Source organism: Hyaena hyaena, unplaced genomic scaffold (genome assembly GCF_003009895.1).
Source record: "Hyaena hyaena isolate Hyena2069 unplaced genomic scaffold, ASM300989v1 scaffold_198, whole genome shotgun sequence".
Lineage (NCBI taxonomy): Eukaryota > Metazoa > Chordata > Mammalia > Carnivora > Hyaenidae > Hyaena > Hyaena hyaena.
The window spans coordinates 1,258,777-1,285,910 of NW_024080829.1; the positions used below are offsets into that span (position 1 = coordinate 1,258,777).

The following is a 27,134-nucleotide window of genomic DNA, read 5'->3' on the forward strand; positions in this document are numbered from 1 at the left end:
ATGGTTTCTAGAGTTTAAAAAAAAGTCATAAAAGTACACAAGTAGTAAAGCAAATAGAGTTCAGGCTCTATTTCATACTTCCATCCGCCAAAAGGAGGCTAAAATCACAATTACTGAATGTACTTCCTTCCTCTGTGCCACAAAAACTGCCACTTTGTTTTCTTTTGCTCCTTTCTCCTTGTCAGACTTGGAACCACTCTCTAAAGAGAGTGCCAAGAGCCCCAAAAAACTAATTACTCAGGAGTTTTGAATATGAAAATCTTTCAGCCTAAATCTTCTCTTTCACATCGTAGATGCATATTTGCTTTTTCTTTTTCCCCCTCTTCCACTTTCCATCTCCCTTACTCCATCTGCTCCCCTGACTTATTCTTTACACTTCTTCCAAAAGATATATAAGGCTGTGTAAAAGAAAAACCCAGACATCTATAAAGGCATTCACTATTATCTCAGCATTATTTTTGGAAGAATAAAGAAACGTTTTAGACACAGTAAGTGATTCTGTTTGAGATGTTTGAATTGAAATCTCTTATCTCAGCCATGGGAGTCTAGCCCTCCCAATTAACTGTTCCAAGACCAGAAACAAATTTATCTCATTTTGCTCAACTTATACCTTTTACTATAACTACCCATTTTCCCCAAAATTTCTTTTTTTTCAAATGTTTACTTATTTTTGAGGGGGAGGAGGAACACAAAGAGAGGGAGACAAGAGGATCCAAAGTGGGCATTGCACTGACAGCAGAAAGCCCAATGTGGGGTTCAAACTCCCGAACCGTGATATCATAACCTGAGCCAAAGTCAGAAATTTAACCAACTGAGCCACCCAGGCATTTGATATCCTCTGATATCCCTATTTCCCAAGAATTTCTATCTACCTTTATCTTTCTATCTCTAAGGGAATAGTGACTTTCACATGAAGAAAATATCATTCCGAATCCAAGCATTTTCTTTCAGCTGGGCAATACAAGGGATCAAACTCCTGATATGCATTTCTTCAGATTCATGGAAAGAACTTTTAAACCAGGAAGAAGCCTTAGAGATCACCTATTCCAACGCTGATGTCTTTAAAAGCAGAGAACAAACAGGCTCCTTACCCAAAGATGTTTCTTTACCCCATCCAGACCTCGCTCCCTTGCAACACTCAAATCCTAAGGGCAGATGGTCAGCACAGGCCATTGCAACACCACTGGGAGCTAAGCACACTGGGATACAGCCAATTCTTCTGAACAACCATTTTCAACTGGGATCAGGCCTCTTCCTTCCTAGTGTATGAAGCCTTCTTCTGGCGTCCTGTGCCAGCATCTACAACTATTACTTTCCTGCCACCATACTGAAGTCTTTCCTCCTTTAAGTTTCATACTCTCACTTCCTCTTGTTGGTGCCATCCACTGACTGGTCACTGCCGCTCATTGAAAACTTTGGGATTTGGCATCCCCCATCTTTTGGCATCATTTTGAAATACTTCACTGTTCCAGGCACCTGGGTGGCTCAGTTAAGTGTCTGACTTCGGCTCAGGTCATGATCTCATGGCTCGTGAGTTCAAGCCTCACATTGCGCTCTCTGCTGACAGCTTGGAGCCTGGAGCCTGCTTCAGATTCTGTCTCTCTCTCTCTTCTCTCTGCTCCTCCCCTGCCAGCACTCTGTCTCTCTGTCTCTCAAAAATAAACTTTAAAAAAAAAAAGAAAGAAAGAAAAGAAAGACTTCACTGTTTATATAGAAGCTCTAACAGTAACGTAGCCTCAAAGATTCTTAGCTATCAAATCCAGCAACCTATACTTACCACTCTCATAGCCAGGCCATCATTTCTGGGCTACTGCTTCACCTTAATCTCCAATATAGTATCATCTCATTTCCCTTTGCTGGTTTTCCGACTCTGACTTTACTAACTGGAACTCTGCCATCTATCTACCAGTCCTTAGCTTCTTGGGCTTCACTTCCTTATCAGTTTAACTCTATAGGGTATCATTCAATTCTCCTGCTCTTTCTTTCTAGCACCTCTAAAGCCACGCCCCAATTTTGGATCAATATAGCCATCTAGCTTCTCCAATCCTGCACTCAAAACCACTGAACATATGCAACAAAAATCTATCCAGAAATGACACAATCATTAGTGTTATTAGGAATGAAGGGTCTTCAGCCTCAGGTAGCCCCTCAGCAAGTGTTCAGCAGCCATGGGTATATCCCAGGTCTCCTTCCTCTCCCATTCTCTGCAGCTGTCGTAAGCTTACATCATGCTCTAAGTCTACCCACCCACTGCCACACCTCTCTCGGACATAATGTTGTCCTCTACCTCAAAGAAAAATATGATTATCACAGACATAACATCTCAAAATGTACCCACACGTAAAAGCTCACTTGCCCACATTGTGCTAGTCAAGCTAAGCTCATCGCTTGGTGAATCACATTTGCCTATTTTGTTTTTACAGCAACCAAGCCATCAAAGAGAGTTTGTCATTTTGTGACATTTTGCTACAAAATCAGCACTCTAAAATCTCTGTGTATTTGGTGGTTTTCTGGTATGTTTGTTTACCTTCCTGTGGGGAGTCACCTAACCCCTGAAATCATAAACAGAGAGCCAGTCAAGGAGACCCAAATGTCCAGGGTGCAGATAAGGAAGATGCACAGAGCATGGCAGAACTCCCCTACTGCTGGCCCAGCACCCAAAAGTGGGTACTTCCACTCCTTCACATCCCCAGCTCTCTCCCAGCAGTGCCAGTGAGACAGACAGATAGACAGACAGACAGAGAGATTAGGTTAGATAGATGGATATCATCTTAGGCTTCCCATGAGGCTCAAAAAACCTATGGCAGAAATCCCTCTAGTTACGCTGATACCCCTGCTTCTAATCAATGGTGATTTTCCTCTGCAAAAAAAGAGGTTGATGCTATGACAGAGGCCAAAGACATTGCCAATAACAGCCCAGAATAGGACTTAAAAAAACTAGCACCTCTACCCATCAGACTACAGCCTCGACTCCCCTCTGCTGACCAGTCCTCAGGAATAGACATCTGAGGCCCTTGCAGTTCTGTGAAGAGAGACGAGTCAGGGAGCGTCTAGAGCAGATGGCAGTAGACAGAGACCAGGGACAGCACAGGCGAGAGCAGCCTGAAACCTCTCCACACGGAAGTATCACTGTGATCTTGTTGGGAATCCTCTGTTTGTTTGCTCTAATAATTTTTTCTTCTAGAATAGGATCATTATTTTGGTTTTCAGAAATCCTAAAGGGGCAAAATTAACCCACACATGTCAGGGACAGGAAAAGAGAACGAGAAGAAACTAAAAACACTATGGAGGTTGCTCAAAAAATTAAAATTAAAACCTACCATTTGATCCAGTAATTCCACTGCTGGGCATCTATCCAAAGGAAACATAACTACTATCCATAAAAGGTACCCACATCCCCATGTTCACTGCAGCATTATTTACAATAGCCAAGACATGGTAACAACCTAAGTACCCATTGATGGATAAATGGATTAAGAAAATGTGGTCCACACACACACACTAAATTATTATTCAGCCATAAAACAATATATAAAAATCTTACCATTTGTGACAATATGAATGAAACTTGAGGATATTATACATGAAAAAAGACAAAGACATATACTATATCACTTATATGTAGTATTTAAAAAATGGGCTCACAAATACAGAGAACAGATTAGTGGCTGCCAGAGACAGAGGGTGGGAAGGTGGGCAAAATGGGTAAAACATCCAATTATAAGACAAATGAGTCCTAGGGTTATAATGTACACCATGGTGACTATAGTAATGATACTGTGTTGTATCTTTGAAAGTGACTAAAAGAGTAGATCCTTAAAGTTCTCACCACAAGAAAAAAGTATGTGACTATGTGAGATAATGCATGTTAACTAAACCTACTGTGGTAATCATTTTGCTATGTGTACATATATCAAGTCATTATGTTGCATATCTAAAACTAATATAATACTATATGTCAATTGTATTGAAGGGGAGGAGGGGAAGGAGGAAGGGGAAAGGGAGGGAAAAAAGAGGAAGGAGAAGAGGAGGAAGAAAAAGAGAGAGAAGAGGAGGTGGGGAGGAGGGAGTGAAGAAAAAAGCTAGACTCCATGTTCCATGGCAAGCACCAGTCATGAAAGGGGAAGCCTCCTTAGGGCCTCAGTGGTGAGCTGGGGACCAAAGGAAAACTAAACCTCTTGATATTAAGAGAAGGCCAGTCTAGTGGCTCTCTCAGGAATTCTCTGACCCATGTCCTTGGGGCATCACAGTGAATAAGTTGGTCCTTTCCAAGCCAGGACTGGACACTCAAGCCAGTCTAGAACTTATGCCAATAAGGGTCCTGTGATTGTTATTTTTAGGTATCAACTTGGCTAGGCCATGGTACCCAGATAATTGGTCAAACATTACTCTGGATGTTTGTGTGAAGGTGTTTTTAGATGAGATTTACATTTCAATCACTAGGCTTTGAGCAAAGCAGATTATCCTCCATAATATGAGTGGCCCTCATCCAATCAGTTGAAGGCCTGAATAGAATAAAAGACTGACACTCACCCTGAGTAAGGAATTCTGCTAGAAGATGGCTTTTGGAATTGAACCAAAACACTGGCTCTTCTCCTCGTGTCCAGGCTAACAAGCTGCCAGCTTCACAATCACATGAACAATTCTTTAAAATAAATCTCTCTTCTTCTCTCCACCGCCCCCTGCTTCTCCTATTGCTTCTGTTTCTCTGGAAAACCCTCACTAACACAGGCCTCCTAACAATCAAATTGCTAGGTCATCAGGTGGCGAGGATCTGTTCAATTGCAGGCTAGGCAGCGGCACCTCCACACAGCAGGGCTAGCCTCTGATGGGACTTCAAAGCCAGGCTGGCCTTCGTTGAGCACTGCTGCTTATATACCAAGCCCAGTTCACAGGGACACTCCCTGCCTTTGTGTTCTGATCCAGTCCCTTCACATCCTTCCCAAATCATTGCTCTGTCAGTATGGAACTTTCCCCAAAACAGTTAACAATATTCCCACTTTAGAAAAGTAAGATACATTACACAGAATATGTTCAGATTTAGACTGTTGGTGTGCTTTGACTGAGACTCTACAGTGAATTAGAAATAATGCTCTGTTCCCAAGTGCCAACTAAATATCATTCTCCTTAGCGAAGTAAAGCAGTTAAACTGATAATAACCCAAACCACGCATCCCTTGAGTGGGAGTGAAGAGGTAAGGGGTAGATGAGTGAGAAGTGAGCTCCTTCTAACAGGAAGGCATAGGCCTGAGCACTGCTCATGAGCAGCGAGTACTCCAATAGTAAACTGGTGCACTGTGTCCACCTGTGTGACCAATGGCCAAACACCCAGCCGCAGCTCTGCCCTCTGGAGATAGGAGCCTGTAGGTCACTATCTCACCTGTCTCCATCCCTTCACATTCACCCCCATAGAGAAGAGTATCCAACATCAGCCTCCACTCCCTCACTCCTCTTCATTCTCCTCAAGAAATGTTTATATAAATAAAATATGGATATATTAGTTTTAAAATTTTCTCAATAAATAGGTAAAGAAATAAAGATTCCCTTCATCTTTTCTCTCCAATTCCATTCCCATCTCCAAAGTTACAACCACTTGTTAGCAGTTTGGTGTGTATCCTTTCCAGACCTTATTCTACATATTTAATCCAAAAGTATCTAACCCTTTTGTGTGAGTGCATTTTCATAAATGGGACCATATCTTCAGTATTACTCCAATAATTTCCTTTTTTCTCCCAACAAAATGGAGACCTTTCCACTCTAGTGCACAACCATCATTTACAACATGCCAGGCAATGCGTGTGAGATTACATTTCTCAATTGGAGTACTGTAATAATTTGCTAACTCCTCCCTGCTCCCAGGCTTACACCCTTCCATCCATCCCACACCTGAGTGATTTTATAAAAGCCCAAATATAATACTCTTACTCTTCTGATTAAAATATTTCATTGACTCCCCACTGCCTTGCAAATAAATATCAAATTGTTCAGCATGGTTTATAAGGCCCAATGGAATGCAGGCCCTTCCTCTGTGGCTGGCCTTGCTACTTACCGTAACTCTACACTCTAGCCATGCCAAACTGTTTGCAGTTTCCAAAACATAACAAACCTGGCAGTGTTTCCTTGGCCTTCATTCCTTTATTTGCCTTCCAAGAAAACTCAGTTGAGTTGCAGAACATATATGTAAATAACTAAATGACTTCTTCTGCTGAATGGGCATAATAGCCACATTGCTGTTAAAAGCTGGTTGGAAGGTCCACCAAAAAGCTGTAATTCTGATTTAGAATAAAAAGCTAAAACACCACTTTTTGGTGGTAACACCTACTTGCCTCCCAGGACCCAGTTCAGCAGTCACTCCTGCTTGAAGAAGCTTTTTCTGACTTTCCTGTTAGAATCAACTATTCTCCTTGAAATGACCTCATTCTATCACAACAAAAGCACACAATACAAGCAAAGCAGGCATAACATTGGACATCTTGTCCTGTCCTGCCAGACAATACATGTTTTAAGGGGTATGGGCCTATCTTACTTGACTTTGTAATCCCCAGTACCTAATGCTATATACCATATACGACAATATATCAGACATCTAGTGGTTAAAATAACAAATCAATAAATACGTTACTTTTATTGAGGTAAAACTTGTCAGGTCCCAATAATATTTAAGATGAGTTCAAAAGACTTTGACAAATTACCAAAACAAACAAACAAAATGTTAAAAATGGCTTTTAAATGAGGCAAACAGATATACAAGTGCTGAAAACCGGTGAAGCCAGGCTTCAGATCATTATACATGCAAGAAGCAGATGACATATTTGGCTTTCTAGAAGCCAATAGCAGTAACAAGTCTCTCAGAGATAGTAAGGTTAAAATAAACTGGCTATTAAGGAGAAGCATAAGTATAACTGACAGAGTTAGCAAAGATAAATTTTTCCCAAGGGACCTGAGAGTGGACATTGAAATGAGATAAACAGCAGGCTTAAACGATTCTTAGAATCGTTAGACGAGTTTCATACAGAGATTATGCTCAAAAATCACTCACAATAAGCTATATGCTTACACCAACACATTCAAATTGGTTCTCTCCCTGTCAGTCAGGCTAATTAGAAGATATTCTTTAGTGCATCTAGCGATACTCTCTCAACATATTTTCAACCATGGACAACTGAAAAATGATATGAGAATCTGATAAAATGCTATGTATCCCCTCAAAAATCACACTGGCATGATATTTTGCATTTACTTTTAAGGGATCATAGAAACCTAAAGCTTGTCCATGGACTCCTCGTTAAACTCTCCAACTTGGAGTAAAGACATACTATACATCCTGAGCCAGGTTTCCATAAATATTATTCCCCACAGCAGAACTTTGAAAAGGTTCAGGCCTCTGGCCTACCTAGAAAGTAGAACCAGTTGCTTTAACTGTCAGCCATGGTGGGTGTTAGGCTCCTTCTAGAAAAGCAGAGGTGCCTAACAAACATCCACCCACCCCTGGAAGTGATACCCTCGGGTAAGACCAAGATTCTTCAGAACTCTACATCACAAGAGGTCTACAGTTGTATATCATTAAACAATACCAAAAATAATTTAAGTCTTGAAAATATGCAATGTAGGTATAACCAAACAGATCTCAACATTTTTTTCTTCTAATCTCTTTAAAATACTCAAAGAATATCTGACTCTGAGTAATATAACTTCCTGAAGTGACTTCTAAGAAAAATTACTTGTTGTAAAACGAATATATAAACTAAATGAATTCTCCTGTTGTATAGAAAGATTAGCCACACTGTTGTTAAAAATTGGGTGGAGGGGCGCCTGGGTGGCTCAGTCATTTAAGTGTCCGACTTCAGCTCAGGTCATGATCCTGCGATTTGTGGGTTTGAGCCCTGCGTCGGGCTCTGTGCTGACAGCTCAGAGCCTGGAGCCTGCTTCAGATTCTGTATCTCCCTCTCTCTCTGACCCTCCCCTGCTCATGCTGTCTGTCTCTCTCTCTCAGAAATAAATAAAACATTTAAAAAAAAATTGGGTGGAAGTCTCATCAAAATTATAACCTTGATTTAGAATAAGAATCAAAAGCATCCGTTTGGTGGTAATTAAATAACAGGGTCAACTGTCTATTAAAAGACTTTCAGGGGCATCTGGGTAGCTCAGTCAGTTGAGTGTTTGACTTCGGCTCAGGTCATGATCTCACAGTTCATGGGTTCGAGCCCCGCGTCAGGCTCTGTGCTGACAGCTTGCTCAGAGCCTGGAGACTGCTTCAGATTCTACCTCTCCCCCGCTCACGCTCTCTGTCTTTCAAAAATAAATAAATGTAAAAAAAAAAAAAAGAAAGAAAAATTTTTAAAAAGAATACTTTTAGATGAGAATAAATCCATATCACTAATTTTCTTTATCTTTAATTTTTTACTTTCCTGTTAATTAAAAGTGATGGAGTCTATGGGCCCTGGGCTAGGCCCAAACATTAAAAAGTCTAGACTTTCTCACAAAAAAAAAAAAAAAAAAAAAAAAATCTTTTGTGAAACGTTGGTATGAAAAATTCACTCAGGAGAGAGGAAAAAATGGCAGTGGAATAGGAGGACCCTAGGCTCCCCTCATTCCATGAATATAACTAGATAACTATCAAATCGTCCTAAATACCCCAGAAATTGGCCTGAAGCCTGGCAGAACAAACTTCACAACTAAAGGTAGAGAAGAGGCCATATCAAAGAAGGTAGGAAGGGCAGAGACATGATTTGAGAGTAGCCAGAGGGGTGGGGAGTCACAGTCTCTGAAAAGAAGGGTGAGAGACCAGCACACAGAGGAGCCCATGGAGAAAATAAATCACCATAGTGATTGGCTTGGAAAGCAAATTTCCTGAGTCTTTGCAACTATTGGGGCTTTAAAGCCTGCAGTTTTAAAGGTCAGCGTGCTTGGCTCTGGGAGAGGTCAGAGGGCATTGTGCTCTTGGAGAAAAGGCAGAGCAAACAGCCTACGGACATATAATGTGGAAAGAGCATTTTGAAGAGCACCTGGGGCACACATAGGGAGGTTAGCTGCTCATCTCCAAGCATGTCCCACAGAAGCAGTACTCACAGAAATACCCCTCTGGGAACAAAGGACTGTCAGGCACTATTTCCCTCCCAGGTCCCTCAGCATAGGCATAGGGCCACCTGCAAGAACTCTGGGACACTCACTACCTAACCTGTTTACACAAGCACCCCCTCCCTTGCCCCGGTGGAACCTCCCCCACCCCCAGTCACACTTGCCTCAGTCTCAGCACAGCAGACCCCTCCACCAGAAGACCGGCCCAAACCCCTGCCACACCACATCTCCTGATGCGGGAGTTTTGCAGAGCCTTAGTTCCAGCAGCGGTGGTGACAGGTCTCATTTCACAAACAGTCCAGGCACACCTAGTTAAAATGCACCACCTTCACGCCAGGGGCCAGCACTGCCCACAACAGGCAAAGAGAACCTCTGCAAACAGACAACTGGCCTGAGGATTAAGCAGCCGAGACAAAATAGCAGAGCACATGCAGTACCCACTGGTGACACTCCCAGAAGCACCCGTCCCTAGGGAGCAGGGGACCCTCACAGAAGGGCACTACAGAACCTCTTTTCATAAGGTCATTACCCTCAAGAACAGGAGATGTAGCGGACTTTCCTAACACAAATAAACATGCCAAGAGACTTAGACAAAGCGAGAAGACAAAGAAATTTATCCCAAATAAAAGAGCAGAACAAGGCCATGGCCGGAGATCATAGTGGAACACATATAAGTCACATCCCTGATAGAGAATTTAAATTAATCATCATTAGGACACTCACTGGACTTGAGAAAAGAGTGGAAAACATGAACGAGACCTTTAACACAGAGATAAGGAATAAGACAGCACAGATAAAGGGCACAAAAATGAAATAAGACACATGCTTGATGTAATGAACAGCAGGCTGGAAGAAGAAGAAGAAAAACAAATTAATAACCTACATGACAGAGTAATGGAAAGTAAGTAATCAAGCTCAACAGGAAAGAAAGAAAGAATTATGCAAAAATGAAAATAGACCTAGAGAACTCAGTGACTCTATCAAACATAATGACATACACAGTATATGAGTCCCAGAAGAGAGAGAAAAGGGGAGAGAGAATTTATTTGAAGAAATAATAGCTGAAAAATTCCCTAATCTGGGAAAGGAAACAGATGACTAGATCCAGGAGGCACACAGAACTCTCATCAAAATCAACAAAAGCAGACATACACCAAGATGTATTATAATTAAATTGACAACACATAATGAGAAAGAAAAAAAATTTTAAAGCAGGAAGACAAAAGAAGACAGTAATTTACAAAGGAAAACCCTTAAAGCTGGCAGGAGGTTTTTCAACAGAAACTTGGCAAACTGAAGGGAGCGGCATGATATATTCAACATGCTGAATGGGAAAAATCTGCAGCCAAGAATACTCTATTCAGCAAGCCTATCATTCAGAATAGGACAGAAAGTTTCCCAGACAAATACTGAAGGAGTTCATGACCACTAAGCAAATCCTATTATAAATATTAAGCGGAATCCTTGAGTGGAAAAAAGAGACCAAAAGTGACATATATATATCCTACAAGGTAGGAAATGCAAAAGCTTTAAAAAAAAATGTATATTTCTATACAAAATCAGTCAAAAAAGTCACAAAATGAAAGGATATCAAATATAATAGCATATTACCTAAAACATGGAGAGAAGAGGAGTAATGAATGGGTTCAACCTAAACAACCATCAACTTAATGTAGACTGCTACATTGTAGCAGTAATGTACACTTCACATTAATGTAATGTAGACTTCACATTAAAATGTGAAGATGTTATATACAGACCTAATGGTAACAATATATTAAAAACCACTAATATGTGTGGTGTGTGTATATATATGTACGTGTGTGTATCTATCTCTAAATACATATATCATTGAAGAAAATCAGTAAACCATGAGAGAAAAACAAGAAAGATCAGAAAAAATCTTCAGAAGCAACCAAATAATATGACAATAAATACATATCAATAATTACTTTGAATATAAATGGACTAAATGCTCTAATCAAAAGATGTAAGGCCAAGGGTGCCTGGGTGGTTCAGTAGGTTGGGGGGCCAAATTCAGCCCAGGTCATGGTCTCGCAGTTTGTGAGCTAGAGCTCAATGTCAGGCTCTGTGCCAACAGCTCAGAGCCTGAAGCCTTCTTCTGATCCTGTGTCTCCCTTTCTGTGTGTAACCCTCTCCCCCAAATCATGCTCTGTCTCGGTCTCTCAAAAATGAATAAACATTAAAAAAAAAATTTAAGACATAAGGTGACAGAATGTAAAAAAAAAAAAAACAAGACTCATCTATATACTGCCTACAAAAGACTTATTTGAGATGTAAAGTCACCTGCAGATAGAAAGGAAGTGGGTAGAGAAACATCTATCGTGCAAATGAATGTCAAAAGAAAGATGGAGTGCCAATACTTACATCAGACAAAGTAGACTTTAAAACAAAGACTGCAACAAGAGACAAAGAAAGACACTATATAATAATGAGGACAATCCAACAAAGCGTAACAATTGTAAATATTTATGTATCCAACATACAAGCACCCAAATACCTAAATCAGTTAAAAACAAACAATAATCAGGTATCTAATCAATAATCAGGTAATTGTATGATAATACAATAATAGTAGAGGACTTTAACATTCCACTTACATCAATACACAGGTCAACTAAACAGAAAATCAACAAGAAGACAATGGCTTTAAATGGCACCCTGAACCAGAAGGATTTAACAGATATATTCATTCAGAACATTGCATTCTAAAACAGAGTACACATTATTTTCAAGTGCACATGGATCATTCTCCAGAAGAGATCACATATTAGCCCACAAAACAAGCCTCAACACATTCAAGATTGAAATCATTCCATGCATATTTTCTAACACAACACTATGAAACTACAAGTCAGCCACAAGAAACAATCTGGATAGACCACATATACGTGAAGGTTAAATAATATGCTATTAAACAATGAATGGGTCAACCAGGAAATTAAAAGGAAATTAAAAAGTACATGGAGGGGCACCTGGGTGGCTCAATCGGTTAAGCGTCCAACTTTGGCTCAGGTCATGATCTCATAGTTCATGGGTTCGAGCCCCACATCGGGCTCTGTGCTGACAGTTCAGAGCCTGGAGCCTGCTTTGGATTCTGTGTCTCCCTCTCTCTCTCTCTCTGCCTCTCCCCCGCTGACACTCTGTCTCTCAAAAATAAATAAACATTTTAAAAAATTTTTAAAGTACATGGAAACAAATGAAAATGAAAACACAATGGTCCAAAACTTCTGGGATGCAGCAAAAGTGATTCTAAGAGGGAAGTTCATAGCAATATAGGCATACAGGCCTACTCTAGAAGCAAGAAAAATCTCAAATAAACAACCCAACCTTGTACCTAAAAGAGCTAGAAAAAGAACAACAAAACCTAAAACCAGCAAAAAGAAATAATAGAGATTAGAGCAGAAATAAAAAATATAGAAACTAAAACAAAAAAACCACCAAAACCCAGTAAAACAGATCAATGAACCAGGAGCTAGCTTTCTTGAGGTGGGGGGCAGAAATCAATAAAAATGATAAACCTCTAGCCAGACATAGCAAAAAAAAAAAAAAAGAGGAAGGACTTGAATAAATAAAATCACAAATGAGAGAAGAAAAATAACAACCAACCCCACAGAAAAACAATCATAAAAGAATATTATGAAAAACCATATGCCGAAAACTGCACAAATGAAAAGAGATGGATAAAGTCATAGAAACATATAAACTACCAAAATTAAAATAGGAAGAAATAGAAAATTTGGACAGATTGATAACCAGCAAAGAAATAGAGTCTGTAATCAAAAAACTTCTAACAAACAAAAGTGTAGGATCAGATGGCTTTACAGGTGAATTCTACCAAATATTTAAATAAAAAGTAACGTATATTCTTCTTAAACTATTCCACAAAATAGAAAAGGAAAACTTCCACATTAATTCCATGAGACCAGCATTATCAAATACCAAAACTAGATAAAGACATGATCTAGGACATCAGAACTACAAAGCCAGTATCTCTGATGAACACAGATGCAAAAATTCTCAAGAAAATACCAGCAAACAGAATCCAACAATACATTTAAAAAAATCATTCACCATTGTCAAGTGGGATTTATTCCTGGGTTGCAAGGGTGATTCAGTATTGCAAATCAATCAATGTGATACATCATATTAATAAAAGAAGGGATAAGAACCATATAATCATTTCAATAGATGCAGAAAAAGCATCTGACAAAGCTCCACATTGATTCATGAGGAAAACTCTCAACAAAGTAGGTTTAGGGGGAACATACCTCAACATAATAAAAGCTATATATGAAAAACCCACACCTAAATCCTTTTTACATTTTTAAATTTTTTTTAATATTTATTTATTTTTGAGAGAGAGTCAGAGACAGAGTATGAGAAGAGGAGGGACAGAGAGGGAAGGAGACACAGAATTTGAAGAAAGCTCCAGGCTCCAAGCTGTCAGCACAGAGCCTGATGCAGGGCTTGACCCATGAACTGTGAGATCATGACTTGAGCTGAAGTCAGATACTTAACCAACTGAGCCACCCAGGTGCCCCCTAAATCATCCTTAATGGGGAAAAACTGAGAGGTTTTTCCCTAGGATCAGGAACCAGACAAGGATGTCCACTCTCACCACTTTTATTCAACATAATACAGGAAATCCTAGCCACAGCAGTGAGACAACAAAAAGAAATAAAAGGCATCCAAATCCATAAGGAAGAAGTCAAACTTCCACTATTTGTAGATGACATGATACTATATATTAAAAAAACCTGAAATACTCTACCAAAAAACTGCTAGAACTGATAAACAAATCAGTAAAGATACAAAGTCAATGTACAGAAATCTGTTGCATTTCTTTTTTTTTTTTTTTAATGTTTATGTATCTTGAGAGAGAGAGAAAGAGAGAGGGCATGAGCATGGGAGGGGCAGAGAGAGAGAGAGGGAGAGAGAGAATCTCAAGTAGGCTCTATGATGTCAGCATAGAACCTGACTGAAATACCAAGGTGCCCACAGAAATAGTGATTTAAAAAAAATAACTTTTTTTTTTTTTTTTTTAAATCACAGGGGTGCCTGTGTGGCTCAGTCAGATATGCATCTGACTCTTGAGTTTGGTTCAGGTAATGATCTCATGGTTCCTGAGTTCCAGTCCCAAATCAGGTTCTATGTGGATGGAGCAGAGGCTGCTTGTGATTCTCTCTCTCCCTCTCTCTGCCCCACCTGGCTCACTAGCTCTCTCTCAGAATAAATAAATAAATAAATAAATAAATAAATAAACAAACAAACAAACAAACAGACATTAAAATTTTTTCTGAGGGGCACCTGGGTGGCTCAGTTGGTTAAGCATCCAACTTTGGCTCAGATTATGATCTTGTAGTTCGTGAGTCTGAGCCCTGCATCAGGCTCTGGGCTGACAGCTCAGAGCCTGAAGCCTGCTTCAGATTCTGTCTGTCTGTCTGTCTGTCTGTCTGTCTCTCTCTCTCTCTCTGCCCCTCTCCCACTCATTCTCATGCGTGCTCTGTCTCCTTCTCGAAAATAAACATTCAAAAATTAAAATGAAAAAAAAATTAACAAATCACTATTTGTTTTAATTTCTGCTACAATGTCTATCTGGAATTCTGACCATGTTTGAATCTGTATTCTAAACTAAGAAGTCTACAAAGCATAATTTATCACTTGTCACAAAGAGATATTTTGAAAAGCTAATAGCAAAAACTGTATTCTTATGTATAAATGGGGATAACGACACTAGTGCCTCATAAGTTTATAATCAAAATTAAACATATTATTTATAAGAGCTGACACAGAGCATATCCTCAAGAATTTCATTCATTCACTTACTCATTCAAAAAATATTCAGTAAATATCAAGGTCCTAGGTATAAAGAGGTGAAAAACAACCATTTGGCCCTTCCTCTACCACCAGGTATGGAGACTTTGCCTATCACTGTAGCAATCTCCCTAAGCATCTGGCCAAGGTTGGACAGATCCCACGAATACTTTATGGCTTTAATAACCTCCTTACAAAATAATCTGTGCCTCACTTTTCCAACCCTATAGTAGCTGAAAGAGTTGTGTAATTCATTATTTTTTAATCCAATACCTGCTGTATATGTCCTCTTTATATATGGTGTCTCTATTGAACCAGTTAGCAAGATTGTCTTCCCAATTTTACCTGCATTATATTCCCATTATTAATTTGGAAAAACTATTGAGTTAGAGTAATGTAAAAATATAAGTACGTAAGAACTTCTAAAACTTAGGAACGTACTCAGAATAGAATTATTTCTTTTTTCACATAATGTTTTGGAGAAATGCCTTACCTCCAAAGAAGATAAGGAAATAAGGCTAATTAATCTTATATTTAAATGTCAAGATGAAATTTGCCTCTGAGAAAGGCTCTCCAACCCTCCAAATAAGAAATTAACAAAAGAGGACCAACCATGCAAAATGCAAAGTATGCCTACCCCAAATCGTAATTTCCAAGATTAAAGGGACCTTCTTCTCTTGAATCCCTATCCAATTCAAGTAGTCATTTCATTGAGCCTTTATATAAGTAATAATGACATCTCTCCTCAATACACACACACTACCTTCAAACAAGTCAAAGCCAGAAAAAGCTATGAGGAGAAAGATCAAATTACACAGGAGAATGGGAAAAAAATTCTCGGCAAGAAAATTAATATAATTAATAGAAGAGGCAGAGACAGAGACAGACTGAGACCAAAGGTGTTAGATTAAAAGATATGTTATTAAGCAGTAAATAAATTTTGTTTCTAATTCAAGACAAAGACTCTTCATCAAGTGATACAATTCAGAAAGTAACTTTTTAAATGGAGGCATTATTTGATTCTGTTACTCTCTTCCATTTTCTATTTATGTAATGACCACTGAAAAACCTATGAATTGTTTGCTATTTGCAAAATGATTCAGCTTAGAAAGGAATAAAATAAGACTGGTCATTCAGCAATTTCTCCCACCCACCCTTACAGACATCACATCACAAAGACTATGACTCACTTTGTCACAAAATTTCTATCCTTTTAAGGGTTTTAAGATTGTAATGAATTCTGCCTTATAAATATGATTATTAGGATCAAACTATTCATGTCTTTCCTCACAGCCATAAAAGGATACTAACAATGGTACCAGATAGTTTTTAATCCTAATTTATAAAATGATTCACTGGTTTTAGATTTGAGAGATAGAGGTTTAAGGATTAAAATGTCTGATTCAAGTATGAATTCTCAGATCTTTAGAGGATTAGAACTAGTTCTGGAATGGGCTAGAAATACTGATGTGTATTCAACAGCTGACAAGAAAAACTTCCACAATAAAAAGTAATGCTAGGGGCACCTGGGTGGCTAAGTCGGTTAAGCTTCCAACTTCAGCTCAGGTCATGATCTCATGGTTTGTGGGTTCAAGCCTCACTTCGGGCTCTGTGCTGACAGCTCAGAGCCTGGAGCCTACTTTCGATTCTGCGTCTCCCTCTCTCTGCCCTCCCTTACTCACTTTCTTCACTCTTTCTCAAAAAAAAAAAAAAAACCATTAAAATTATTTTTTAAAAAATACTGCCAACAATTATGTTTTACCCTTACTGCTCCCTTTAAATAATATGAAAGTGTCTACAGAAAGAACTACAGTGATGCTACATTAAATTTATCCACTTTACATGCCTCATTCTAAAGTATTTATGCTTATTTATTTAAAGTTCTAACTCATTCCACAAATGTAGATTGAATCTCCTCATAGGCCTTAGCCTGGTCATTCATTTGGTAAATAGAGCCAAGAGAATCTGGGGTGAGTCCATCTATTCAGTCTTGGACCCTCAGAGAAGAAAAGAAAGTAAGAGATTGCTAGGTAATGTTTGTTCATTTGTTTAAATCCTTACCAACTAGGAATTGCCATATTCTTATTGGAATTAAAACCCATAAAGCTATTGGAAGCATGCAGGGAAGATGGTATAGGACGGTGGGAAAGAAATGTGGCCTGAAGCATGATTAGGACTAGGATAAGATAAGAGGATTGAAAAGACTTTCCAGCTCAAGGAAACAGCCTAAGTAAAGGCGAAGAGAAGGAAGATGTGAGAAACTCAAAAAGGAAGTGAGAAGAGTTCGCTAATTTTTCGGGTACATGTAGAACTTAACAAACATTCTTTGAGTGCCCACTGTGCATGAGGTCAGATACAGAAAATCTGCTCCGGTCCTTGCCTGCAAGGAGCTCACGGTCCCACCGCAGGAGAGAAACAAGTCAACAATGTATTACGACAGAAATCATTAGGCTCTGTAGTAGAATATGTACCAAGTATTATGGGAAAAACAGAGATACAAACAATTAATTCTCCCTGGGAAGGTAGGGAACATTTCACAAAGGAGAAGACTGCTAAGCCAACTCTTAAGAGATTTTTTAAAGAGAAAGGTGGAAAATGAGTGTGTGAGAGGAACTGATAAGAAAAAGGATTTTTCAAAACAAGGATCACAGGAGAAAAGGCCGATCACTGTAGTAATGATGGTCTATAATGAAGCAAGAGCACTGGCAGCATCAGAGTATAGGTGGTAAACAGTGAGAAATAAGATTGAGCAGGTGGATCACATTTTAAAAGGGAGCTCAGGTAGGGTCTGGTTGTAGGTAAGTAAAGGCAGGAAAATCAAAAGACAGGGTAAAGAAAAATCACTAAGGCAGAGAAGACTCTAATGTGTCTAGCTTTGAAGATTACAAGAATAATTTCAGTACAGGGATGCCTGGGTGGCTCAGTCAACTAAGCATCTGACTCCTAACTTGGGCTCACATCATGATCTCACTGTTTGTCAGTTCGAGCCCCAGATTCAGCTCTGCCCTTAGGGCGCTGAGCCTGCTTGAGATACTCTCTCTCCCCCTTTCTCTCTGCCCCTTCCCCCTAAAAATAAATAAATAAAATTAAAAAAAATAATTTCACTACAAATAGAAATTGGGTAGAAAGAGATGATAGTTTGAGAAAAACACACTAGGTTATTTCTTACACATTTTGAGTTGAGACTGTGGCAGTTCATCTGTCCTTCAAGCAGAGGGAAACAGAGTATTAACATAGAGATGGAAAATCAGGGACTGAGACTGTAAATGATCTTCTGAGGGAACAGGAGTACACAAAAAGAAGAGTAGAAGGCCAGAAGAAGAGTAGAAGGCCAAAAGCAGAGCCTTGGGGAATATGAAAGCAAAAGACCGAAAGGAGGAGAAACCAGAAGAAAGGACAGTTGGAGGGTGAGAAAACCAGGTTGATGTGGTATAACAGAAACCAAAGCATTCTTAGGAAGACAGACAGTGGCAGAAAATAATAGCAAGTGTCAAAAGCAGGGTGACAAATTGGGTAAGTTCACATGACTGAAGTGAAAGACTGCTGGGGCCCGGCATGATTTACATAGAATTCTGGAGTGGACAGGATCCAGAGTTAAAAAGAGAAAAGGAGATGAAGTAGCAGCAGCACGCACAGGACTCCCAGATATTGGCCACAAAAGAACAAACACACGATGCACAGCATACCTAAGGGACTTCATACCTCATAATACACGACAGAAACCCAAAGTGCTTTTTAAGGAAAACAATTCCTGACAAGTTTAAACTATTTATCCTGAAAAATGATTCAACTTCTATATGGATTACTCTAAGAAATGCTAATACCCAGCTGCTAAGATTCCCAATTATTTTTCAAATATAACTTTGTTACATACAATCACCTTCATTGAAAGACTGACCAAGTGTCTAAATGCAAGCCTTACTACACCAAGAGAACAGCAAACCTCAACTAAGCTTTCTACAGCATACAGCCCGTGAGTAGCTATTACACAGGCCAGTCCACACAAAATGTTTTCATCCACAGCTGACATTTAGTGAGCACACCCTGAGGAAAAGGTCCTAAGTTGTTCATGATGCTTTACATGGAGAATTCATGGTTCTTACCTTAAGATGTCAGCATCTTCACCGAGTGCCTAAATTATGAACAGAGAACAATGTCCTCACAGAATCTAGCCAGATCGTTACTGCTCTGTACAAATTTCTTTTAAGAAAAAAAAATTACTGGCTAATTTTAATTATTTAATTATAAATTAGTTACAAATTAATGTATAGCTTAATTATAATAAATTACCAATTAAACAGGAAAATTCTTTTCAGTAGTTCAATTGTACTTGCAAGAACGTTCTCATTTTTTAATCTCCAGAATATCTTAAAAACCTGGAAACCTTTCACTACAGAATTCTATAGGGTAATTCAATTTAGAGTGTAAGTTAATATGGGAAGAAGTAGCCCTTTGAAAATACAAACACAAACACACACACACACACACACACACACTACAGATTTCTGTAAATGCATAGGCAACCATTAAGGATATACTGGTCAATTTAAAAGTCACCTAGTGCAGGAAGAGTGACAGAGGACAGCTGGCTCGAGATGTAAATTAAACACTGAATATTGGCTGTCAGTTGCCTCCAGGTCCTCCAAATTTCTTCAAACTAAAAATATCTTACAGGAATTTAGAATGTGACTAGTCTGGCTTCTAAGAACCATATTCTATGGCCCAAGGGATGAGGTTCCCTGGGAGTTACCACTTTTAGTCTTCTCCTAAATTCCTGGGGCAATGAATAACCTAGATTAGAGAAAGGGTTTGATAGTAAAGGAGAATACAAGAGCTAATCTAACAATGAATACAACAAGGAAACACTGAGAATCCTGTTGCCACAACTGCATTTACTAAGTATGCAATATTCTAAATTATTTGGCAAACAATCAAGCATTGAATATTTACTGAGCACTGACAGCATATAAGTATAAGGCCAGATCTCTGATTTCAGAGTGCAGAAAATGACAAACTCAAAAGCAAAACAGAACACAATACATTTGCTTGGATAGAATACAGTAATGAGGTTGAGGGTTTTGCCCCAATGTGATTTGCCTTGCTCCAGTTCACATCTTAGACTCTTATCCAGGCCAATCTTCTAACAGATGTGTGCTACAGGACAAAGGGACTCAAGTAGGGTTTTCGGAAAATCAACAAACACTGGAATTTGGAAAAACAAGAAAAGGCTATGGCACATGTATAGTTATGATCCTGTTGTACAGACCTCTTGTGGCTTAAAAATAACAGTTCCAATGATATGAGGCCTAAAAATTACCTTTCAGTATCACAGATGGGAATTTCTGAGAATCAGTGTGTAGATGAATAAAGATTTCATAATTATAGTGTATAAAGAATGGTTCGTGTTTTATTACATCTGTAGTATTTTATTGTCAAATTAACTTAAAAATCATAGCCATCCATTTAAAGTGCTATCATAAATCTAAATGAGAATACTTAGAACCCTGTTGTTATACTATTGTCAAAGTCTAATTACATAGTGGACATTTTAAAAACACAAGGAGAGCCCTCAGGGCATGTCACTAGGGGATACTGCCTCTTCTAGGCTGAAGTCATTTGGCATCAAACTCTTCTTAAAAGACTTCTAAGGTGTGGTAATATTTATGACTCATGAATTGTCCTTTCATTGCTGCACCAATTACATGATTTCCATGATTAAATGAGCTATTAGATTCTTACTTCATTTGTTTACTGCACATAAATAGCATTACAGTAAACATTGTGTTTATTAAGGCAAATCAGTGGGATCCACTTGCCAGATATTACTCAAAAAAAGATGGGGGGAGAGAATCTAGAATCACTGAATCAATAGTTCCATTTACATGAAGGTAGAGAAGAAAGGTGGCTTTATCCAATGCCCTAGGAACATAACTAGAGGCAACCTGAGAACCCTCAGAGGGGCTGGGTTTGCCAGTGCTCTGAAATTGAGGAAGCCCACGAAGAGGGGCCCCTGAGGGTGCTCTCTCTGACTGAACGGCAGAGGGCAATGAGGCTGGAGGAGGGCAGGAACAGAATGCAAGGGACCAGGTGGGCAAGAAGCTAATTCAGTATGATCACTGCAGAAATCAGCAGATAAAGGCAGGTAATCAGTTACTGTTCTGAACCTCAATACTGTCCTCTATAAAACAAGATCAGTGAACTAAAAAGTCTAACACCTCCCTCTGAATTTCACAAGGCCATGTTTTTATGAGTGGAGTTGCATGGAATATGTGTCATGGCAAAGGGCATGGGTGTCAGGCGGGCCAGGATGCCAACCCTGCTCCATACAGGAGTGGGGAGGTCCCTGTGCCACTCCAAGTCTCAGCATCCTCTAGGGGCGCCTGGGTGGTTCAGTCGGTTAAGTGTCCACCTTCGGCTCAGGTCATGATCTCACGGTTCGTGGGTTCGAGCCCCGCATCGGGCTCTGTGCTGACTGCCAGCTCAGAGTCTGGAGCTTGTTTCAGACTCTGTGTCTCCCTCTCTCTCTGACCCTCTCCTACTCATGCTGTCTCTCTCTCAGAAATAAATAAAACATTAAAAAAAAAAAAAAGTCTCAGCATCCTCTAGAACCTGGAGCAGACTTGTATGGCAGACAGTCACCTCCCAAGAGAAGCCCAAGGGCAGAAACAGAACTGCTAACTACCTCCAGTTTTTCCTAAATAAGACCATCTGGAACAAATTTAATGCTAAAACATACATAAGCAGCATACATTTCTCTTACTACACTCCACCACAGGGTGTACGTGCTTCTCAGGATAAAGTGTTCTTCCTTCAGAAGTTTTCACATAGTTCACTACTTTAGAGTATATACTTAATGTTACACAATCCCATGGACATTTGTAAGAGGCCAACTAAAACATCCAGGACACAAGGAAGCTGAGTGAGGAGCACACAGTCTGGAGAAACAGGCCCTTGTCGTCATACCTTGCTTTGATCAAAATCTCATGTCAAACAAAAGCTACTCCAGGACTAGAGGCGAAGGGCAGGAAAATTGGCCCTTTCAAGTGAAAACGTGGCAATATACCCAGGTATGAAGCAAAAGTGACCTTCAACAACCCTGTAAAGTTGGAAAATAGATATTTAGTCATCTTCTCCCTCCCCTTTCATTTCTGCCTCTGCCCTCCCTTCCCTGCACCTCCTTGCCCTGTCTCCCTTTCAGCACCTAAGCCACATCCCCCATACCTAACCAGCACCCCCACATTTATACCATCCCTCCAAATACCCAAAGGGTATTTGCATTTTAGAAGACATCTGAGAAAAAATGTTAATCTCAAAGGAATAAATCTCTGAGAGATTTTCAGGTCAACTAGACAAAACAGCTTGAGGAATGAGACCAGAGGTTTTTCAATTTTTTAAATAGGTCTAGATATCTGAGCCATAATTGTGATATTTGTCACAATTGGATAACTGTGACAACCATCAACTCTGTTCTTCTTTCCTCACATTTTCTGGTCAGTCTCATTTGTTTGGGGGTAATGGAGGAGATGTGATTGGGAAGATACTGTTATAGCATGTCCATAATCATTTTTGCTTATGTCTTTCCCATCAGTCTTGTCTTGGTTCAGCCAACTATCAGCACATCTTTGACATGTTAGAAAGATATACTGTACTTAAACTTATGTCCAGGTTGAGCTACACAGAAGTGGTTTAAATTCATCATTTTCAGGTTTGTATTCTTGTTAGTCTATTGCCTGGTAAAAGGTGAAAAAAAAATCAGTAACCTCCACAAATCTGGATGAGTATTCTACTCTTCACTTTTAGCATGTAGTCTTTAGCTAATTATCAAATTGGAAGGGTTCTCAACCTTAGCACTATTAACATCTGGGATCTGGGGCACCTGGGTGGCTTAGTCAGTTAAGTATCCAACTCTTGATTTCGGCTCAGGTCATCATCTCATAGTTCATGAGACTGAGCCCAGTGAGGAGTCTGCTTGGGATTCTCTAAGAAAGAAAGAAAAGGAACAAGAGAAAGGGAAGGAAAGAAAGGAAGGGGAAAGGGAAGGAAAGGAAAATGTTGGCAGGGATAAAGTAGGATGCACTGCAGTATAGTTAACAGCATCCCTGGCTTCGATCTCCTAGACACCAGTAGCACCCCTCCAAATGAGCCAAAAATGTCTCCAGGCAATGCCAAATGTTGGGGTGGTGGGGAGGGGCAAAATCACCCACCTATGAGAACCAGTGAGGTAAAATAACAAAAAAAACTCAGAGCTGGAAAGAAACAGCTAACAGCTATTATTACAAGGGTGGCAGTGTGAATTACAAGGTAATTCAGAATTACCATCACTCACTAGCCCCTATACAATTATACTCTAAAGGAAATAGGGTATCAAAAGCTTCAAAGGAAAAAAAAAAAAAAAAGATCTAGCAATAAAGGGTCTTTAAAAAAAAAAAAGAGTACTAGAGGAAGGCCCAATATGAAACTGATGTAGAGGAGAATTCTTTTATCTTGTAGTCCTTAGAACATGCTCCTTTATTATAGACAGTTCATGCTGCTAGAAAAGAACAAAACTAATTGGGATATATATGCACCTGGCCCTAATCAGCTGTGCTAACCTAGCAAACAACTGCAAAACTGCAAAACAAACTTCAAACACAAAGCTTAAAATTTAACTTTGTGAAACCTATTCAAGTTACTAAAAGAGAGAAATAGCAGTGACCCATATGTATTGGGTTGTGAGTATCTTTTCAGTTTTACTGGATAATAGAAGCGGCTGATAAAATTTAAAAATGATGGCAGGCCTGAAAAAAAAAAAAAAAAAAGACCTGCATCTTTTGCTTGTTGTTATTTTGGAATCAACAAAAACCCAAGTAATATAAAAGCACATTTCTCATTTGTCGACTCAGATTTCGTTCCAAAGCTTTCACCTTTTCCAACTGCTTCACAGGTGTCAAGGGCATCCCATCAGCATCTTAGGATAAAGAGGTAACTCCTGGGGGGTGGAGCTCGAAGCTCCTGCAGGTTTTTTCTCAGGCAGGTAGAGGATCTGATTCTTCAACAGAAACCAATAGAGGCGGAACACCCAGCTTTTAAAACAGATGTTTTACCTACACTTACAGGAGCACAGTTAAATGTGCTCTGATACTCCTTCTCTCACTTCCAATTCCACCAGTGTTAATCAGCCAATTTCATTCCCTTCCCCCCGCCCCTTTACTCTAGAAGAGTGGGTCTCAAAGTGTGGTCCCAGGTCACCATCACCTGAAACTTGTTAGAAATGCAAAATCAGGCCCCCCATTCAAGGCCCAGGAAATCAGAAACTCTGGGAGACAAGGTTCAGCAATGTGTTATAACCCAGCCCCAGGTGATTCTAACACACCCCTCGAATTTAAGAACCAATGATTTAAGCTAGTGTTATTTCCACAGCTTATGTTTCCACAGCTTATAACCACACAATATTTTTCACAGAACACAAAAATGTACGACAGAAAAAGGAGTCCTCTGTGTACTTGATATGAATTCCCACTTGATCCTCAAACCTGATGCAACGTAGACATTACGCCCATTTTTAGGTATCAGGAAACAAGTTCAAGATCCCAAAGCCAGTAATAACTGCAGATGAAAGATAAAAGTTTTTGCAGTTCTTGTCACTACCGAAACAAAAGTGTGTCGCAACTTTATTAACCAAAAGTCTTCATCGTTTGCTGCTTCAGCTTTCGGCAATTTGGAAAAGAATAGAAATGGATGTGTTAAGAGCAGTGTGCCAGATGGCCTGGATCCTACCAAATCAGAGTTTAAGGGCACAACTCTGGAAAGGTATTTTTACAGTAAAGAGCACTTAATTCAGCTTTGGTCCCCCCCCACCCCCACCCCCTTTGTCCGCGGGACTGTGCTCATCTGACACAGAAGGGGTTGGAACTTCAGGATGGGGACCCAGACAGCATCTCCTCGAGCCGCTCGCCTCTCTGCCGCTCGCCAGCCCCCAAGCGACAGGTTGTCTGCGCGAAGGGAGCCCGCCTCCAAAGCCCGGGAACCCTGCGGCTCAGGGCCCAGAGGACTGGTTTACCAGGGGAAACTGGCACACTCCGAAGCCCGGGGAAGGATCTAACCCGACACCGCAGCTCCCGGGAGGAGGGGGCGAGTGGTGAGCCCGAAACCACCGAGGGCCGCTAGGAAAGAAACCACACGTCCCACTAAGGTCGGAGTGAAGAGAAGGAAGAAGCACCGAGGAGGGAATGGAGGGCAGCGGGGAGAGAACCACAGGGGATGGAAACGGGATGGGGAAGCAGCACTCACTGTGAGGGTCGCTCTTTTCCCGGACCCCGTCCACTCGGCCGTCGGGGTGGATGCGCAGGAAGAAGCCCCCGTTTTTGCAGTACAGCCGCTTGGGGTCCTTGAAGTGGCCGGGCGGGAAGGCGCCGCTGCCGCCGTCCTCCGGCAGGGCGGGCAGCGTGGTGATGCTCCCGGCTGCCATGGCCCCCCCGGGGCCCTGCCGGGGTGCCCGCGCCCCAGGAGCCGCGCGGGGAGCCGCCGTCCCCCGGCCCCGGCCCCCGACCCGGCCCGGGGCACGGCCCCGGCCCCGGCCCCCCAGCCTCCCGCCCGGCGGCGCGCGACCGCGCCCGCGGGCCCCCAGGGTCGCGCCGCTCGGCAGCTCCGCTCCGCGTCTGCCCTGGAGCGCCGTGCGCCGCGGGGCTCGCGAGCCGGGCGTTAGGGCTGGTGCTTCCGCGGCCGCCGCTCTCCGAAGGGCCGCGTCTCCAAGCTACGGCGCCCGGGCTCCGGCTGCAACCGCGGGCACCGCGTCCGCTGCTCTGGCACCCGCCGCGCCGCGGCGTCACATCTTCTACATCTCCACCCCAGAACCCCCACCCGCCCCGCACGCCCCCGGCCCTCCTCCCTTCCTGCGCGCCGCCCCCTACTCGCTCGGGACTTTACGGGGCGGCCTCTGGGTCGGGAGCTGCGGCCGCAGCACGCACGCGCGCTACATTAGTCCCGGGGGGCAGCCGGGAGCGGGGGAGGTGCGGAGGGCGCGCCGGGAGGCGACCGCCCGAGGCCCCCGCAGCTCTCGGGGCTCGACCCCCCTGGTTCCCCAGAAGGCGCCCGGCCAGCCCTACGCCACCCGAGCTGCAGTTAGTCTTTCTCCGCACTGTGGAGCTTTTGCTGTGCAACCAGCCGTGACTCAACTTTTCAACGTTTACATGCAACTTTCTCCCCCATTCTTTTCCGTGCCAGCGTTTCAAACGATTTCCACGCGCAAGAAGAGGAATCGGAAATGAGGAAGGATTCTGTGTCAGATTAAGTTTTGAACACCTCAAATCACCAAAATAGGGGAGGGGGTACGCGTGGGGCACAAACTTTATAATTGAAGGCAGAGACTGAAATCATTTACTAATAAAAGGAAAGAGGACAGAGAAAGAGAGCACACTGGATTGCTAAGAGAAAAACAGTTTCTTCTACCACCCTAATTTGAAGTAGACAACGTGAAACGATGAAGATAGGCCTCAAATTCTCATGTGATAGAAGTCTGTTTGATGACGGATGGGGCAAACTGAGGGCAAAGAAGAGGCTAACAGCAACACCCTTCCCTCCACCACCTCCAAGGTGGGTATGTGTGATATTCCTCAGACACTCCTGGCTACCCAAGAACAAAGGAAAGGGGTTAAGGTGCTTGCCACGGTGATGTGGGAAACTAAGGCAAATGAAAATGTTAATTCCTTTACTGCCTATAGCCCATTGATAAGTCCTCGAAACCAGCACAATGATCTCCCTCTAGGAGTTCAGCTGCCTCATGATGACACCTTGCTGGGAGCAGAAGAGAATCTTTAGTCTAACATTATCCTGACATCCTCTGCCCCCCGCCGAGGATCCTATAAGTCTATTTTTAACATATAAAAATCCTCTGGAAACTTACTTTATCTCAACTGCCAAAGGATATATGCTGGCAATCGTACTCCAAGCTTATGGCCCTTGATATACATCTGAAGGGTCTCATGATAGGTTTTACTAAATGTTAATAAATGCTGCTTTCCTGACAGAAGCTAGCTCCTCAAGGTCCTGGAAACCTTGCTTCAAAATTCCTTAAGGCTTACACTGTCCCTGACCCCTCCTAATCTGAGGGTATATAATCAGTTACCCATCACAGCCCTAGAGCTGCTCTTTCTGCCCATGGGTCCCGTTCTTTGGCACCAAAGACAGCTTCAAGAATTCTTTCTTAAAAAAAAAAAAAAAAAAAAAGAATTCTTTCTTGGC

The 27,134-nt window shown here is 41.2% G+C and overlaps 1 protein-coding gene across 1 annotated transcript in view; it reads right to left on the reverse strand.

The window, feature by feature from the left end:
- Window positions 1-26,619, reverse strand: part of FGF2 (fibroblast growth factor 2) — a 66,198-nt gene extending 39,579 nt beyond the window's left edge. Inside the window, 4 exon segments of the mRNA XM_039241607.1 lie at window positions 25,185-25,641; window positions 25,643-25,800; window positions 25,858-26,195; window positions 26,606-26,619. Coding sequence (XP_039097538.1) covers window positions 25,185-25,641; window positions 25,643-25,800; window positions 25,858-26,195; window positions 26,606-26,619 — 967 coding nt within the window.
- Between the last annotated feature and the right edge of the window lie 515 nt (window positions 26,620-27,134).